An 18,080-nucleotide genomic window follows, 5' to 3' on the forward strand; every position below is an offset into this window, starting at 1 on the left:
TTTCTAGGTAATCTGAGGTCGGTCATAGAGGTAGACCGGTTACCTGCGGTTTTTGTTTTTTCTTGTAGACTGGAGAGCTGACCCAATATTAGGGCTCATGTACACTGCAGCTGATAAACTCACGTTTAGAAGCTGTTCAGGAATTTTTTTTAAGCAGCCCCTGAACTCTCCCTAATGTTTTCCTATGTCTCCATGTACACATCTTCGTTTACAGTCATTTACAGGCATTTGAGTTTTCAGTCGTTTTTTTGAACGCAGAAAACTTACATTCAGCAGTTGATTTTATCAGCGTTTCAAGTGCAAAATGCTTGTAAACGCAGCAAATCTCATTTATAAGCGTTTGCGTTTGAAGAAATGTTTTAATTCGTCCAGTTCCCGATGCTGTCCACAGCCTTTTTTTCATCATGAAAAATGTATGCAAAGCATTTTCAAGGTACTCAAATGGACAAAACACTGAACACAGGATGTTTCTACCAAGCTTGTCACACATTCTAATGACCAATTCACACCTCAGACCTCTCCCACCCTTGGAAACAAAGGATATGTTAATGAGCATTCACACCTCAGACCTCTCCCACCCTTGGAAACAAAAGATATGTTAATGACCATTGACACCTCAAATTCCTCATGAAGACCCCCTGCCAGGTGACCTTAATGACTCCCTCCACCAGACACCTTTCCCACCCTTGGAAAGAAAAGAAATGTTAATGAGCAACTCCCACCTAATTATCTCAACACATACTGCTGTCTCTGCTTCTACTTTCTGTATTTCTCTGAAACAGTCTGAAATAGTTAATAATTTACCACTTTTCAGTGCATTCTGGGCATTTGGGAGGTTCTCCAGTGCTTATCTTTAAAAAACGCTTCTAAAAGCAAACGCACATAAATGCGTTATGCAAGTGCGGCTAAACAGACTTTTTTTAACCTACATTTACCAGCAGTCAGTTTCCATCGTTCAGAAGTGTCCCGTGTATATGGAGCCTTAGTGTATGGCCATCCAAACACTTTTCTTTCTAGTGTTAGGCTCCTTTCACACCTATTTTGCGTGTTGTTCTGCTCTTTTTTTTTTTTTGTTAAAGTGGAATTTGTTTTTCTTCCTGGGCAGAATAAAAATGCAAAATGCGGCAAAAACGCACTACCATACATTTCAGCAGTTTCTCCATTGAACTCTATTGTAGCAAAAACGCTGCTTTTTTGCTTTTAAAAAAGTCTCTGACCCTTTCCAAAAATGCAGCAGCTCAAAAAAGCATAGATGTGAACGTGTTCCATAGGAAACCATGCTAAATGGACTGTAGTGCGTTTCTGCAAAAAGCACTCAAAAATGCATTGGTGTGAACGGAGCCTAAAAGAGCGGGGAACTTGTTCGGCTTTTACTGCTTCCTGGGGCTCCGTTACCCTAGGTTCACACCTAAGCGCTTTCTGCAGCATTTTGCGCTTTGCAGAAATGCAGTACAGTGTATTTAACATGATTTCCTATGGGACTGGTTCACCTCTTTGCATTTTCACTTGATGCATTTTTTGGAAAGGGTCAGGGACTTTTTTGAACGAAAATTGTTGCATTTTTAGTTCTATAGACTTTAATGGAAACTCTGCAGAAAAGCATGCATTGCGTTTTTGCTGCAATTTTGCTGCGTTTCTTATGTGTTTTGTGTGTTTAAATCTGCCTAGCAACAAGAAAAAAAAAACACAAAATGCTGTAAAAACGCAGCTGCAAAAACACAAAATGCAGTGCAGAAACGGGTCAAATGCAACCTGCATAGGTGTGAAATTAGCCTAAGAAAGATTTACCCTCACTTCCTGCCCTGCTGGCAGGAAGTCTTGTTACCCTGCAGCTGGTGGGATCAACTAGGGGTCTGAGAAGACTTGTTACCCCCCCAGAGCAAGGGAGCAGCTAGGAGACTAATACCGGCCATACATGGGTCAAAATTCGACTGATTTTTCATCCAAAAATCAGACCTAAGATCAGGGGCGGACTGACAACTCATGGGGGCCCCGGGCAATAGGGGATCATGGGGCCCCTGTGTCCTTGCCCAAACTCAAAAAAGCCTATGAAAAAGGTATCAGGGGCATCTCATGGGGCCCCCTACTGACCCCGGGCCCTCTGGCAGCGCCTGAGCATGGTGTGGCGGGCAGTAAGCACACAGAATCCCAATTTGTCAAAAACGGTGCATTGCAGAAATCAGAAAACAGTACAAACTCACCTGACCGGGGCAATTATAAGGCTGCTTCCACACTGATCTGTTTTTTTTCCACTTTTGCCTAAAAAAAAAGCAGGAGAAAAACGTGTGACCATGTAATCCTATGGAAATTTTCACACTGACCAATTGCAGGTCTGCTGCGTTTTTTAAAAATCCTCCCCAATGAAATGAATGGAGAACGCGGCAAAAACACACTGCGTTGCATTGTTCGGTTTTTGAGTCAAATATGTCCTATTAAAAAAATGCACCGCAAACGTCGTTTTGCTATGCATCAGTGTGAAAGTAGCCCAATCGTTCAGTGCAGAGACAGCGGTGTGTAGACCCCGAGCTGCCAACAGCGACTGCCACGAAAATTGGAGTGTGGCCTGGCTGGTCCAACCCCCTGAGAAGGGCGGAGTAGTGCCTACTCTTTGCCTACTCCACCGGAACCTTTCTCTGCTGCTAGTGCTGTCCTTGTCAGACGGGTGACCTGTGCCTACACAATAGCCACTCGCATAAAGTGCGCTAAAATCAAGGGGCAGAGAATTAAGTAGCCTCTGCTTGACCCAAGATGGCCGCCAGGGTCACATGGATCAAGAGCATCCAACTGGATCACTGCCCCAAGTGACTCGAGTCATAGAGAAATCCGGTTTCTCATTGCTGCTACGGTCAAGCGCCACCTGCAGTGGAGAATAGAGATCGCACCTACCTACAAGACCGTTACCCCGCAGTGGCCAGAGGCAACTAGGAGTCTGAGAAGACTTGTTACCAGGGGCGGACTGACCATTTGGAAACTTGGCACTGTCCGAGGGCCCAGGGTCAGTAGGGGGCCCCATGAGATGCCCCTGGTACCTTTTTTCATAGGCTTTTTTGAGTATGGGCAAGGACACAGGGGCCCCATGATCCCCTATTGCCTGGGGGCCCCATGAGTTGTCAGTCTGCCCCTGCTCGTTACCCTGCAGCTGATGGGGGCTATTAGGAGTCTAATGCAGACCATACATGGGTCAAATTCCGAATTAATGCTCTTTCGAAAATCAGAAATTTTGTGCGTTTTATAATCCGATGGCGCCACCATTGATTATGACATTCGACCAGCCAAGCCTTTAATTTCACCTCATGTTGCTACAGAAAAGAATTTTCGTGGCCAGGAATTTTCTTTTCCTTCAGGTCACAGCTCACGCTCAGTTCTTTTTTGATTATATTTCCCGCACAATTCTCCTCCCATCATTGATTAGAAATTAATTCGTTTTTCAAACAATTTCCAACATGCCTGATCACTCAAATTCGATGGTCGCTCGAAAATCGGCCATTGCTGTGGCCCACCAATGGTGCTAAATTCGAATGAAAATTCTTAGAAAAGATTTTCGAAAGAAAGGCCTGTCGGAATTCATGTATGGAAGGCTTAAGGAAACTTGTTACCCAGCAACTGTCAGGAGCAACTAGGAGTCCGAGAAGACTCCTTACCCCACAGTTAATGGGAGCAACTAGGAGTCTGGGGAACATGTCAAGCCCCAGCTGATGGGAGGTGCTGGAATGCATAGTCCAGTGTTCTCCAAACTGCGGTCCGGGGGCCAGATGAGGCCCTTTGCTTGCTTTTATCAGGCCCTTGGGGCACTATTTCATCCACTGATACCAACAATGGGGCATAATTCCCCCCACTGACACCAATGATGGGGCACAATTCCTCCCAATGACACCAACAATGGGCAATAATTTCTCCCAAGGACAACAACAATGGGGCCCACTGACACTAATCATGGGGCATATTCCTGCCCGTCCACCGACACCAGTGATGGGGCATACCCCCCGACTGACACCAATGTGGGGCACAATTCCTCCCAATGACACCAACAATGGGGCATAATTTCTCCCAATGACAGCAATCACGGGGCATCCCCCCCCCCCCACTGACACCAATGGGTACTATTGCTTTATATGAGTCCATGGGACACAATTTATCCGAACAACACCAACAATGGGGTCTACTGACACCAATGATGGGGCATAATTCTCCCCTGCTGACACCAATGATGGGACACAATTCCTCCCAGTGATGCCAACAATGGCCATAATTTCTCCCATTGACACCTACAATGGGGCCCAATGATGGGGCACAATTCCTCCCACTGACACCACTGATGGGACACTTCCTCTCAGTGACACCAAAAATGGGGCATTGTTTTTTCCCCACTGACACCGGGACCTTTTCTACTCCCAAGGGCCACAGTCCGGCCCCCCTAAAGTATGAAGGACAGAAAACTGGCCCTTTGTCTAGAAAGTGTAGGGACCCTTGGCATAGTCCCTGTACAGCAGAGCTCACACTGGGAGAAGGAGAAGCGGCACAAGGAGCCAATTGTTTGTGCTGCAGTGTAAGGAACATGCTGATAGGAGCAGATGAGCTCATCAGTGGGCTGGTTCCTCTAACTGTCAAGTCACAGGCTGGGGGGAGGGACAAGACCTGTGTGTGTTAGAAAACCGTAGCAGAGAAAAATCAGGTCTGCTGCCATGCCAGGCAGGTCTGTGCTATGTGACAGAGCTGTGTAAATCTCAGGACTGGATGGACAGTAATATAACTGGCAGGTAAAATAGCTCCCTTGTATGTATGTTTTCTGTGCATATATATCTGTTTACCTACAGTTCCATTTTTAAGAAGAAATTGGGGCGGAATTATACTTTCATTCAATATTTTCATACCTGCCTGGATTGTACAACTGCCCTGAATTTCCAAGCAATTTTTTTTCTCCTTTACTACACCCCCCCCCCCCCCTCTCTTTTTTTTTTTTTTTTTGTAAATATTCCTGAGGTTTTAACTGACAGTTGGATGTATATTTGTCTGCGGCGAGCGGTTTATTTTAGCCATACATCTGGCGCAGCGAATGAACAGATGATCAGCTGTTGAGCCGCGATGCTTTTCTACAACGTAAATAATCCCAGATGTAGGCTAATTGGCTGAGACAGATCCTAAATTAGTTATTCGATGAGCAATGAAATGATGCGGTGTCACAAGCACCAGGCCCGGCACCGCGTTACTGCGGGCTGTAGATCTGGTGCCTTGACCTATATACATTCTAAAATAATCCGGAGGAGGGTGAGCAGCACTACCGCCGCCGTACAGGAGAGCTCCACCGAGCAGCTTTTATAGCCGTGGAAAATGAACTAGGACTGAGCACGGCCATGTATTTAATTAGAAAAGGTTTTACCAGCTTGATTAAATTTATCAGTTGGGAGGTTCAAAGCCGCATAGATGAAAAAAAGAGTCGGCTACATTAAAGGGAATTCATTAGTGCATGGGTATGCGTGTGTGTAGATGTATGTGTGTGTATGTATATATATATATATATGTATGTTGCTGTGTGTGTATATGTATATATATATATATATATATATATATATATATACACACATATATATATATATATATATTTATATATACACACACACACAGACACATACATATATATATATATATATATATATATATATATATATATATATACATAGTCAGGCCCATAAATATTGGGACATCGACACAATTCTAACATTTTTGGCTCTATACACCGGCACAATGGATTTGAAATGAAAGGAACAAGATGTGCTTTAACTGCAGACTGTCAGCTTTAATTTGAGGGTATTTACATCCAAATCAGGTAAATGTAGTGTAGGAATTACAACAGTTTGCATATGTGCCTCCCACTTGTTAAGGGACCAAAAGTAATGGGACAGAATAATAATCATAAATCAAACTTTCACTTTTTAATACTTGGTTGCAAATCCTTTGCAGTCAATTACAGCCTGAAGTGTGGAACGCATAGACATCACCAGACGCTGGGTTTCATCCCTGGTGATGCTCTGCCAGGCCTCTACTGCAACTGTCTTCAGTTCCTGCTTGTTCTTGGGGCATTTTCCCTTCAGTTTTGTCTTCAGCAAGTGAAATGCATGCTCAATCGGATTCAGGTCAGGTGATTGACTTGGCCATTGCATAACATTTCACTTCTTCCACTTAAAAAACTCTTTGGTTGCTTTTGCAGTCTGCTTTGGGTCATTGTCCATCTGCAATGTGAAGCGGCGTCCAATGAGTTGTGAAGCATTTGGCTGAATATGAGCAGATAATATTCCCGAAACACTTCAGAATTCATCCTGCTGCTTTTGTCAGCAGTCACATCATCAATAAATACAAGAGAACCAGTTCCATTGGCAGCCATACATGCCCACGCCATGACACTACCACCACCATGCTTCACTGATGAGGTGGTATGCTTAGGATCATGAGCAGTTCCTTTCCTTCTCCATACTCTTCTCTTCCCATCACTCTGGTACAAGTTGATCTTGGTCTCATCTGTCCATAGGATGTTGTTCCAGAACTGTGAAGGCTTTTTTAGATGTCGTTTGGCAAACTGTAATCTGGCCTTCCTGTTTTTGAGGCTCACCAATGGTTTCCATCTTGTGGGGAACCCTCTGTATTCACTCTGGTGAAGTCTTCTCTTGATTGTTGACTTTGACACACATACACCTACCTCCTGGAGAGTGTTCTTGATCTGGCCAACTGTTGTGAAGGGTGTTTTCTTCACCAGGGAAAGAATTCTTCGGTCATCCACCACAGTTGTTTTCCGTGGTCTTCCGGGTCTTTTGGTGTTGCTGAGCTCACCGGTGCGTTCCTTCTTTTTAAGAATGTTCCAAACAGTTGTTTTGGCCACGCCTAATGTTTTTGCTATCTCTGTGATGGGTTTGTTTTGTTTTTTCAGCCTAATGATGGCTTGCTTCACTGAGAGTGACAGCTCTTTGGATCTCATCTTGAGAGTTGACAGCAACAGATTCCAAATGCAAATAGCACACTTGAAATGAACTCTGGACCTTTTATCTGCTCATTGTAATTGGGATAATGAGGGAATAACACACATCTGGCTATGGAACAGCTGAGAAGCCAATTGTCCCATTACTTTTGGTCCCTTAACAAGTGGGAGGCACATATGCAAACTGTTGTAATTCCTACACCGTTCACCTGATTTGGATGTAAATACCCTCAAATTAAAGCTGACAGTCTGCAGTTAAAGCACATCTTGTTTGTTTAATTTCAAATCCATTGTGGTGGTGTATAGAGCCAAAAATGTTAGAATTGTGTCCATGTCCCAATATTTATGGACCTGACTGTGTATGTATGTATATATATATATATATATATATATATATATATATATATATATATATATATATACACACACACAAACATATAATATATATACACTGTGTTCCAAATTATTATGCAAATGATATTTTTCTCATTTACCTAAATAATTGATGTAAATAACAGTCAGCATAATTCTCATGTTATCAACTAATAAGAGTACAATTCAAATTTTATTGAACAAACCTGATAACAGTATTTTTTTTTAACCTCCCTAGCGGTATGATTATTTCAGATTTTTGGTGCTGAAAGCGGTACCATTATTTTGCATGGACATTTGGCGTTTTTTATTGTAGGCTGTAATTCTTAGGAATAACTCACTGAAATCTGTCCGAACAAGAGTCTAGTAAACATCCCGGGTATGATAAAACTTGAAACACAAAATCATAAATTATAATTTCATAAATAATCATAACAAATAATAATAATACATTTAATTCAATAATATAATAAAACCAAAAACACTGAAATGTGAAATATAGCGCCAAGTTCGCACATCGCTGAGCAAAGTCGCAAAATCGGTTTCAATGTCTGATGACGAATTTCCCCCACGAATCATTATCACTCAATTCTGCAAGTGGTTCTGATTTACTATCGCTGTTCTCTAGCCGGTCTAAAACCGCTTTTGATCTAAAGGGATGCTTTTTGGACGCCATGGACGTTTCTCAGTTTCTAGGCAAAAAGAACAGTAAAAGTGCAGGCAGGACGCCGGCAAAGCACTCGGGACAAAATGTATGTGAAATGGTTTGATACAGGAATGTTATACTATGTGATTTTAGTGAATGTCACTTTTTGTCATTTTCAAATTTCCCGCCATTCCGTCCCCCGTACGTCCCGATGCTCACAGGGGACAGAACCCAGATGACAGATGCTGGCATCCGCCGGATTACATTGCCGGGGACACTGCAGGAGGGACATCGCGGGAGCGCAGGACGAGGTAAGTGATCGAGAGATCCTGGAGCAACACCGCATGGTATTCCCGAGTGTAGCTCGGAGTTACCGCTTGTGGTACTGAAACTTTACCCCGAGCTACACTCGGGAATACCAGCAGGGAGGTTAAACATTAAAAATGTACAATGCACTGTTCCAAATTATTCCGCACAGTAAGTTTCAAAACACTTTATAGGTTGTAAAGAACTGAAAATTGTCATTTGTTGTGTTTGCAGCATATTTACTGAAATCAAAAGCCATTTCAATCAAACTTTTAACAACATTTTAACTTTTTAAACATTTAAACAGGTCACGTTACATTGTAACATAGGAGCCCTTATTTGTTAGCAGCTTCACAAGTCTTGCATCCATTGAACTTGTGAGTTTTTGGACAGTTTCTGCTTGAATTTGTTTGCAAGATGTCAGAATAGCCTCCCAGAGCTGCTGTTTGGATGTAAACTGCCTCCCACCCTCAGAGATCTTTTGCTTGAGGATGTTCCAAAGGTTCTCAATAGGACTGAGGTCAGGGGAGGATGGAGGCCACACCATGACTTTCTCTCCTTTTATCCCCATAGCAGCCATTGATGCAGAGGTATTCTTTGCAGCATAAGATGGTGCATTGTCATGCATGAAGATGATTTTATTACGGAAAGCATAGTTCTTCCTTCTGTACCAGGGAAGAAAGTGGTCAGTCATAAACTCCACATACTTTGCAGAGGTCATCTTTACACCTTCAGGGACCCTAAAGGGGCTGACCAGCTCTGTTCCCATGATTCCGGCCCAAAACCTAACTCCACCACCGCCTTGCTGACGTCGCAGCCTTGTTGGAACAGGGTGGCCGTCCACCAACCATCCACTACTCCATCCATCTGGACCATCCAGGGTTGCACGGCACTCATCAGTAAACAGGACTGTTTGAAAATTAGTCTTCATGTATTTTTCTGCCCAATGCAGCCCTTTCTGCTTGTGAGCATTGGTTAGTGGTGGCTGAATAGAAGGTTTATGCACAGTTACAAGACTCTGGAGGACTCTACACCTTGATGTCCGTGGGACTCCAGAGGCACCAGCAGCTTCAAATATCTGTTTGCTGCTATGTAATGGTATTTTAGCAGCTGCTCTCTTGATCCTATGCATGGATCTGACAGAAATCTTCCTCAATGTGCCTTTTTCTGCACGAACCCGTCTGTGCTCTGAATCAGCCACAAATCTCTTAATAGTGCGATGATCACGCTTACGTTTTCATGAAATATCGAATGTTTTCATACCTCGTCCAAGGCATTGAACTATTTCACTCTTTTCGGCAGCAGAGAGATCCTTTTTCTTCCCCATATTGCTTGAAAATGGTGCTCTGCTTAATAATGTGGAACACCCTCCTTTAGTAGTTTTTCCTTAAATTGGGCTCACCGGCCAGTCTAATTATCACAGGTGGCCGAGATTGTTTTCAGTGATCAAAAGAGCCCTGACACACAATGCCATCCTTGAGTTACACTGAAAAACAAAATATTTAATCTTTGTGACACTTAAATAGAATTTGCATAATAGTTTGGAACACGGTGTGTATATATATATATATATATATATATATATATATATACACACACACACACACATACATACAAACATGTATGTATGTATCTATATATATGTGTGTGTGTGAAAATGCCCTGTGGGAGGGGAGAAACGCGTTGACGCACTTTTGGTTCCGCCATTCTATGTATTACGTAATACACCGGAATGCTGCGTTCCAGGGGGGCCATTTTTTGGATGGGAGATTCTCTATGCTGTCATCTGCTGCTGACTCTGGGATCTCTGGAAACTTCCCTGGAGTTGTGGTGATTGTGGATTCATCTTATGCAATTAAAATGCTGGTTTTTATCTTAAAAAATGTGAGTGGCCTGGTACTTGAATATTGATATAACCAGGTTGCAGTATTACGCTATGTCATTTTGTTTTTTCCTACATTATACTGAGTATTTCTGTAAAGTGGAGCCTAGTGGTCTTGGAGATTGGAGGAAAGTTTTCCTGTGGTGGAGTGGAGACCTAGAGGCATATTATAAGGGTCTAGGACCCCATAAATACCTAAAAGGCGTTTTTTCACCAAAATCTGGTGAGTGTAGTATATAATGTTTGAGCACTAATTTTTGGTGGAAGCACATTTCTTTGGAAAAAGGACTTTCTGAGTTTTTAAGGATTTTTTTCAACCTTTTCACTTATTTTTTCACGTACTTTGGAGTGGGACTTTATTTTTTAGTAATATTTATTTTGTCAATATTATTTATAATATATATTTTTTTCATATAAGTTGTGATTCAGCACTATAATGAATTATTTTGCGCTGTTTGTGTTGTTTAGATTTTTTTTGGTGTAGGTTTACACTGATGTACAGCAGCATTTAATTTTTTATTATTTTTTTTTTGTTTTAATTTTGGCGCTGGTGATTTATGTTCATGGTGCCCCATCACTGGTTTCAATAAGAGAAATAGTACTCCATCATTGGTGTCAATGGGAGGAATAGTGCCCCATCATTGGTGTCAATGGGAGGAATAGTGCCCCATCATTAGTATCAATGGGAGGAATAGTGCCCCATCATTGGTATCAGTGGGAAGAATAGTGCCCCATCATTAGTAGCAATGGTAGGAATAGTGCCCCATCATTGGTATCAATGGGAGACATAGTGCCCCATCATTGGTATCCATGGGAGAAGTAATGCCCCATTGTTAATATCAATGGGAGGAATAGTGCCCCATCCTTAGTATTAATGAAAGGAATATTGCCCCATCGTTGGTATCAATGGGGAAATAGTGCACCATCACTGGTTTCAATAGGAGGAATAGTGCCCCATCATTTGTATCAATGGGAGAAATAGTGCCCCATGATTGCTATCAACAGGATAAATAGTGCCCCATCATTAGTATCAATGGGAGGAATAGTGCCCCATCATTAGTATCAATGGGAGGAATAGTGCCCCATCGTTAGTATCAATGAAAGGAATAGTGTCCCATCATTGGTATCAATAGGAGGAATAGTGTCCCATCATTGGTGTCAATGGGAAGAATAGTGCCCCATCATTGGTGTCAATGGGAGGAATAGTGCCCCATCATTGGTATCAATAGGAGGAAGAGTGCTCCATTATTGGTATCAGTGGGGGAATAGTGCCCCATCATTGTTGTCAATAGGAGGAATAGTGCTCCATTATTGGTATCAGTGGGGAGAATAGTGCCCCATCATTGGTGTCAATGGGAGGAAGAGTGCTCCATTATTGGTATCAGTGGGGAGAATAGTGCCCCATCATTGGTATCAATGGGGGAATAGTGCCCAATCATTGTTGTCAATAGGAGGAATAGTGCCCCATTGTCAATGTCAGTGGGAGAAACTATGCCACACTGTTGCTTGCATTGGGAGGATCAATGCCTCAAGGGCTGGATAAAAAAAAACAAAGGGCCACATTTGGCCTCAAGGCCACAGTTTGGAGACCACTACTCTACATCCATCTATAGGTCTGGTCTGTATAGCTATTTATTCATCCAATCTATTTTTTGGCCTACTTCTTTAGCAGTGGTCTCTCTGCAGAGATCTAACATACCCCCTGCTGACTCGGAGCCAGAAGCTCTCCAATCCGAAGTGAGCATGAGCATTGCTGATTGGAGAGTGTATGAGAGGGTTTGATGGACCTCTCCAGAGAGACCACTACTTCCACACTGAGAGCAAAGGTCCATATTAGGGATGAGCTCAAGCGTCTCCAGATCCTATTCCAAACCCATCTGAGCATTCCTGCCAGGAAGCTGTCGTTGTCCTTGGACAATCATAAGCAGCCGAGGTTTTCCCTGCTCTGCCACTGCATGTATACACACCCCTTGTCTATGTGTGGCTGTGGGTTTGCCTCGGCCGCTTATGATTGGCCGATGACAGATGACAGCTCCCTGGTGGAATCATCCAGGAATGTTTGGACTACAGAACCACCGGTCATCTGTTGCCATTGAGCGTGACAAGTACCCTGTAACCTGCTTCTTGGTCTAAAAAGTTTCCAGGTTTAGTATGAAATCTTTGCAAAGTAAGAATGATCATAGTGAAAAGTATACCTTATGGAGCCGCTCCAAGCTGTGGATGGAAGGAAAAGGATCACCCCACCGGCAAGTGAGAAGAGGGGAGCATGAATATGAGCGATTCCAGTGTCAGCCAACACAAGTGAAGGGATGGACGCTGCTCAACCGACCCCATGGCCTGGCCATTCCTTAACATTGGACTCTTGGGGTCGGTTGAGCAGTGTCCATCTCTTCAAATGTAAGAATGATGTTATTTTTTTTCTGTGTGATGAGAGCCCAGGAGCAGAGGAAGTCATCTTGGTCTAAGAGGAGGCATCTCCAGCAGGTTGCGGCCATTACCATCACAGTTTACAGGGTGGAGCGTTTGTCTTCTTGGAAAAATAACTTGCTCATTTTTCTCCATCTCTGCAGAATGACAGAAGTGATCAATACATGTGAGCCAGCCCCGATGGAGGAGTTCCTGCTTAGCGCTCCGGCTGGGGCTGAAGGACACGCCGTTCAGGTAGGTCACTTGTTCCATTGTCAAGTCTTGTTGAACAGAACCTGTCAAAGGGCAGTGCCAGGGTACAAGGAAAATAAATCAATCCCTAAAGCAGGCAATGTTAGGGCTCATTCATGCTAACTGTTGGGGGGGGCAGTAAAATCCAAAGGTGGAGCCACGTTTTTACCACCCCCCAACTGCACTTTAGCTGCAAAGGCAGTGACTGGGGTGCAAATATGCCTGTAGCTGCAGCAGGAATTATATCCCCATGCGCTACAAAGGGAATGAGGCAACTCTGCGCTCTGCCTGCAACCGCGTGCAATGCATGTGGTTGTGGAGCGCTAGTGTGGGGGGTTAAGGGTTCAACGCTAGTTTCACACCTAGTGCTTCCTAAACGCTAATGTTTGCGTATTGTGCATTTTTATGTTACATTCATAGGACAGCCTATTCATTTCAATGGGCTGCCCTATGAACGACAAACAGTATTTTATCAAAAAACAGCAATTATGGGAAACTCACCCCCTTACCAGACAAAAGCTACAAGGATTACTGATTTCTTTAGGGCAGGGGTGTCAAACGCAATTTCATTGTGGGCCACATCAGCATTATGGTTGCCCTCAAAGGGCCAGTTGTATCTCTAAGACTAGATGTCCAGAGCACCCCACCCCCCTTACATCAGATGTCAAGAGCCCCTCCCACCATCAGAAGTCAATAGTCCCTCACCCTCCCTTACATCACAGTGCACCCCCTTACCTTGTGCTGCTGCCAGGAAGAAGCTGGGGGTGGAGCTGGGAAGCAGAAAGTGCAGGGTCTGGAGGAGGACAAGGGGAGGGCTGGAGCCAGCTGCCGAAGTCTGCTGAATGGTGAGACCAGGGGATGTGGAGATGAGGGGGTGCTGCAGCTGCACAGAAAAGCTAAAGATCCGGCGGAGGAGTTCTGTCCTCCTCCCTCTTGCCGACTTCTGAGAAAGGTGGGGGGCAGAAATGAGGGGGTGCTGCAGGAGAGGTGCAAAGGCTACATGCAATGGTCTGGCGGGCCATATTCGGCCTGCGGGCCTTGAGTTTGACACTTGTGCTTTAGGCCTTTCACAGATGGGCAGCTAGGGGGCAGTAAACACAGCGGATGAGCTGTGGTTTTAACGCTCACCTAAATCCTACTATACTGGAGCTGGAAGAGGCTGTTTGATGCTTTGTCAAACTCACCCATTCGAGTCCATAGGGCCACAACTGAAAGCAAACCCTTTCCTCATGGTCCTATGGAAAATTGCCATTTGGCAGAAAAAACAAAACAAAAAACAGGCATTCAGGAGGACACATCTTCACATCTTGGACACCTAACTAAAAAGCATTTAAAAAAAAAATCCACCGCAAATCACTTTTCAGAGCAACTGTGAACCTAGCCTTATGAAAGCCCAGTATGATATGTTCTCCTAATCCTCTCAAACAGAAGACATTCAGTGGTTGGGTAACGTGTGGATGCTCGCCCATTCACACCCAAACCTCATTTCCCTGAGTCATGCAGCTCGGGGGTGTTCGTTTCAACCCTCGGACTGTTGAAGTTTGGTAAAAAAAACAATGTTTGTGTTTATTAGGTTACGACATACGACTGGTCCTACTAGTTTTATTGTTAGCTCATTCCTGCCCATTGTGCAACACAACACACTTTTACCTCAGACTCATCCTATCTAAGATGTTCTTCATAATTATGGACTTGAGAATAATCTCACAAAATGTTCAAGGCTTAAATTCTCAATGGAATCCAAGGAAGGCCATGCTGAAGGAAGGAAAAAGCTGGTATAATCAAGACGCACATCACAAGCTCATATACTCTCAACCAGGGGCGGACTGACAACTCATGGGGCCCCCGGGCAATAGGGGATCATGGGGCCCCTGTGTCCTTGCCCAAACTCAAAAAGGCCTATGATAAAGGTACCAGGGGCATCTCATGGGGCCCCCTACTGACCCCGGGCCCTCGGGCAGTGCCATAGTTTCCAAATGGTCAGTCCGCCCCTGCTCTCAACATCCTTTGATAAATTTTACTCCAAGGTATACCTTACCACAGCAGATACTAAAACTAAGGGAATTGCTATTCTTTTTAGAAATACACTTACAATTGCTGTAACAAAGTTGATGAGAGGACCTAGATTCCTAATATTAGGGTGCACAATATTGAGTTCCCCTATTGTGTTTATAATGTATATGCCCCAAATGTAAGCAAACTAAATCATCATTGATGAAAATCATCATCTGAGCTAGAGGTCTTAACAGCGTACTCCAACCCAACTTGGACCACTTGTCCTCGTCAGTTGCATCAATCCAGCAATCCTCAACTTGATCAAAATTATGTTCAAATTCTGCCAGAATCCTCACTAAGTCTGATACAAAAGATATTACCCCTTATCCTAGCATCCTTGCACCGACTACCGTTCAGGTTTCACATAGACTTCAAGATCCTTTTGCTCACCTATAATGCTCTTCATGGCTTGGCACCCCATTATGTGTTTCCAACTCTTATCAACCTACTCCCCCGCCCCCCTTGTAACCTCCACTCCTAAAATCCTGCTCTTCTACTCACATATACTCGATGGGAGACAGAGGCTTCTCCTGCTATGCTTTAAAACTCTGGAATTCACTTTCAGAGAACATAAGAGAGCCAGCTTCTCCAAACTCATTGTCCCTTTTGTAACTTGTCCCTTTTTTTCCCTTGGTTTTATCATGTGTATTTCTTGTGTGTTCTGTTTCTCTTGTCTTTTTAAAGCACTTTGAGAAGCTACCTTTACTTAAAATAAAGTTTATTTTTCTTACCGAAAACCATAAAAACACATTTGCAGCACTTACAATAGGTTGATTCTTAGTGCCAGGTATGTCCTCCCTCTAAGGTGGCCATTCTCAATAAGGGTTTCTTCAGAGGTTTCTAGGGGTTCCTTGAGTTGTAGCTCATTGACCTCCCATTTGATGGTGTCTGCATTGTGCCAGGGCAGGTGGCATGACACAAATGATCTCTTTAGCTATCTGTCGGGTGGTCATGACCGGTTCTAGGGGGGTGCAGAGGTGGGCTATGCTCCCCCAGAATTTAGTTGTGCCTTTCCCAAAGCCAACTATAACCTACCACTATACTGCCCTTACCTGCCACTTTGCTGCCCTTACCTGCCACTATGCTGCTGTAAATTGACACAATACCGCCCTAATCTGATACTTTACCACCTTAGTTTGACATTATACTGCCCTAGCCTGACACTATAGTGATCTCAGTTATGTGTTGGGTGTGGAGGAGGAACTCAGCTGTCTGTGCCTAGGCTGTGTGCAGTGCAGGGATGGGAGAAGGAGCTGTGCCCCTGTCCTCTGTCCTGTCAGCAGTGACCCCTATCCTCCGCCCTGCTGACCTCCCATCCTCTGCCAATCTGACATTTTTTACTGCACTCCCACATCAGACAGGCTAGATCCGGCCCTGAGGGTGACAGTTTGACCACCAATGTATGGGACATTTTTCCCACTGAGCTCAGGTTCATTGGTTTAATTAGCTGTAAACCATGACCTGAAAATTACTTCATCAAGACTAAAAAGGCTAAGAAAAGGTGTTCTAAGGTATACACATTCCATATGGCAGCCCGTCACTCTTCCTCATGTATTGTAAAACCATAAAGGAGAAAAAGATGGGACTTTCTCAATGCTTCTCACCTCAGAGATATACACACAATTTATATAGAACATACATTTTTATTTCACACAAAAGATAAAAAATGCAAAATACAATAGTCATTAAAAGCACATTTGTACCAGACACATATAGCCTTCAACTGAACATAAATATAAGAAGCTACATCACCACTATATATTAAATTTGTGATGTGAAAGTCAAAAATAGAGACTGGAAGGCTATACGTAGCTATCTCTAAACGTTTTGCTCCAAGAGCTTCGTCAGGAGGCCACTAGTTGCACTGGTATTCATAAAAGAACAAAAAAATTATATTTATTATTTCATATTTAATTTTTTATTATAATTTAATATTTTTGGTTTGAGTTTTTTGATGATTACCAGCGCAACTAGTGGTTGCGATTATTTGATCTTCCTCATGTAGTGACTACAACCTATTGTATAAGAAGTAGTAAAGAGCGCCTTAGTAAAAATCAACAAGCTGCTATGCACAAAATAGATACCAATGACCTATGGAATAGACAATATATATGGAAGGTGCAGCGCTTATAAACCAAACAAATGAAAAAAGTCCCTGATGGATCAAGAAACCCAAGGATATGGGGTAGTCCTGTAACACACAAGTAAATATAGTTGGTAGAAGTGACTTTGATATCCGTGTTGGGGTGGTAAAGAAGTGCGCACTCACCGGACGCGCATAATGTATGCGCCTTATGTATAACAATCCTGCTGCCAGGTGATGGGTGGTCTTCCCTCTGTCGAATCCTAGGTGAGTATTCCTTCTCCTCAGGAGGTCCCCCTATATGGTCCTAGAAGGTGCTGTCACTCCAAATGGCCCGAGTAGTAAGTGGGTTCTTCCAGAGGTTGCCAGGGTTTCCTTGCCCAATGAGCAGTTTTGCTTCTCAGATAAGTTCCCACTGACACCATTGGTCTTTTTGGCTGTCTGTTAGTGGGTATTTCTTCCTAATGACCCCAAGTGTAAGGAGGATTCTTTACACTGACCATCACAGTAATGTATCATGAGTTGTAGATCTAGTCATTTTTAGCAGGGGTTCCCTGAGACCAGAAAGATATTTCAAGGGTTCCTCTGTGTTGAAAAGGTTGAGAAAGGCTGTACCAGATGGACAATTCTCAAGGGTAACCTACTGCTAAGTTTACAAATTTCAATTTCTGTAAACAGCTATACATCCCTCAAGCCCTTATAGACCTTCAAAAATCTACAAACTGCCTTTTCCAAAGCCTGGAACGACCCAACTGGAGAACCTATATGTGGAAATCACAACCAAAGATATTACCATGGTCATATAATATCATAAATTGAAACTAAACTTTCTCAATCAACATAAAATATTTAATCCTTATGCTGCCAACATTAGTAAATAGGAAGGTATATTCTATTTACTTGTTTAACTTTTTTTTTTTTACGTTTCTTCAATTGCTTCCTGGTTTCTGGTCTAGACCAAAATGATATCAAACATCCCAGGAGTCTTCATTGCCATTTTTTTCTTTCATTTAGAGGAAGGGCTTTCTCAGCTTAGCACGCCATTGTGCCTGCATGTCTGAGGTAAGGGCAGATTGATTGCGGAAGGCAAATGCTACATGAATCCTCTGCC

At 43.3% G+C, this 18,080-nt stretch overlaps 1 protein-coding gene across 2 annotated transcripts in view; it reads left to right on the forward strand.

Annotated features, from left to right (window-relative positions):
* Positions 1 to 18,080, forward strand: part of LBHD2 (LBH domain containing 2) — a 101,648-nt gene that overhangs the window by 56,498 nt on the left and 27,070 nt on the right. For both annotated transcript variants that reach the window (XM_089661356.1, XM_089661358.1), the window contains exon 2: positions 12,744 to 12,834. In XM_089661356.1, coding sequence (XP_089517482.1) covers positions 12,745 to 12,834 — 90 coding nt within the window. In that variant the 5' untranslated portion in view covers position 12,744. The remainder of the gene's footprint in view (positions 1 to 12,743; positions 12,835 to 18,080) is intronic.

This window comes from Staurois parvus, unplaced genomic scaffold (assembly GCF_062004578.1).
Source record: "Staurois parvus isolate SC_StPar_1 unplaced genomic scaffold, SC_StPar_1.0 ptg001329l, whole genome shotgun sequence".
Lineage (NCBI taxonomy): Eukaryota > Metazoa > Chordata > Amphibia > Anura > Ranidae > Staurois > Staurois parvus.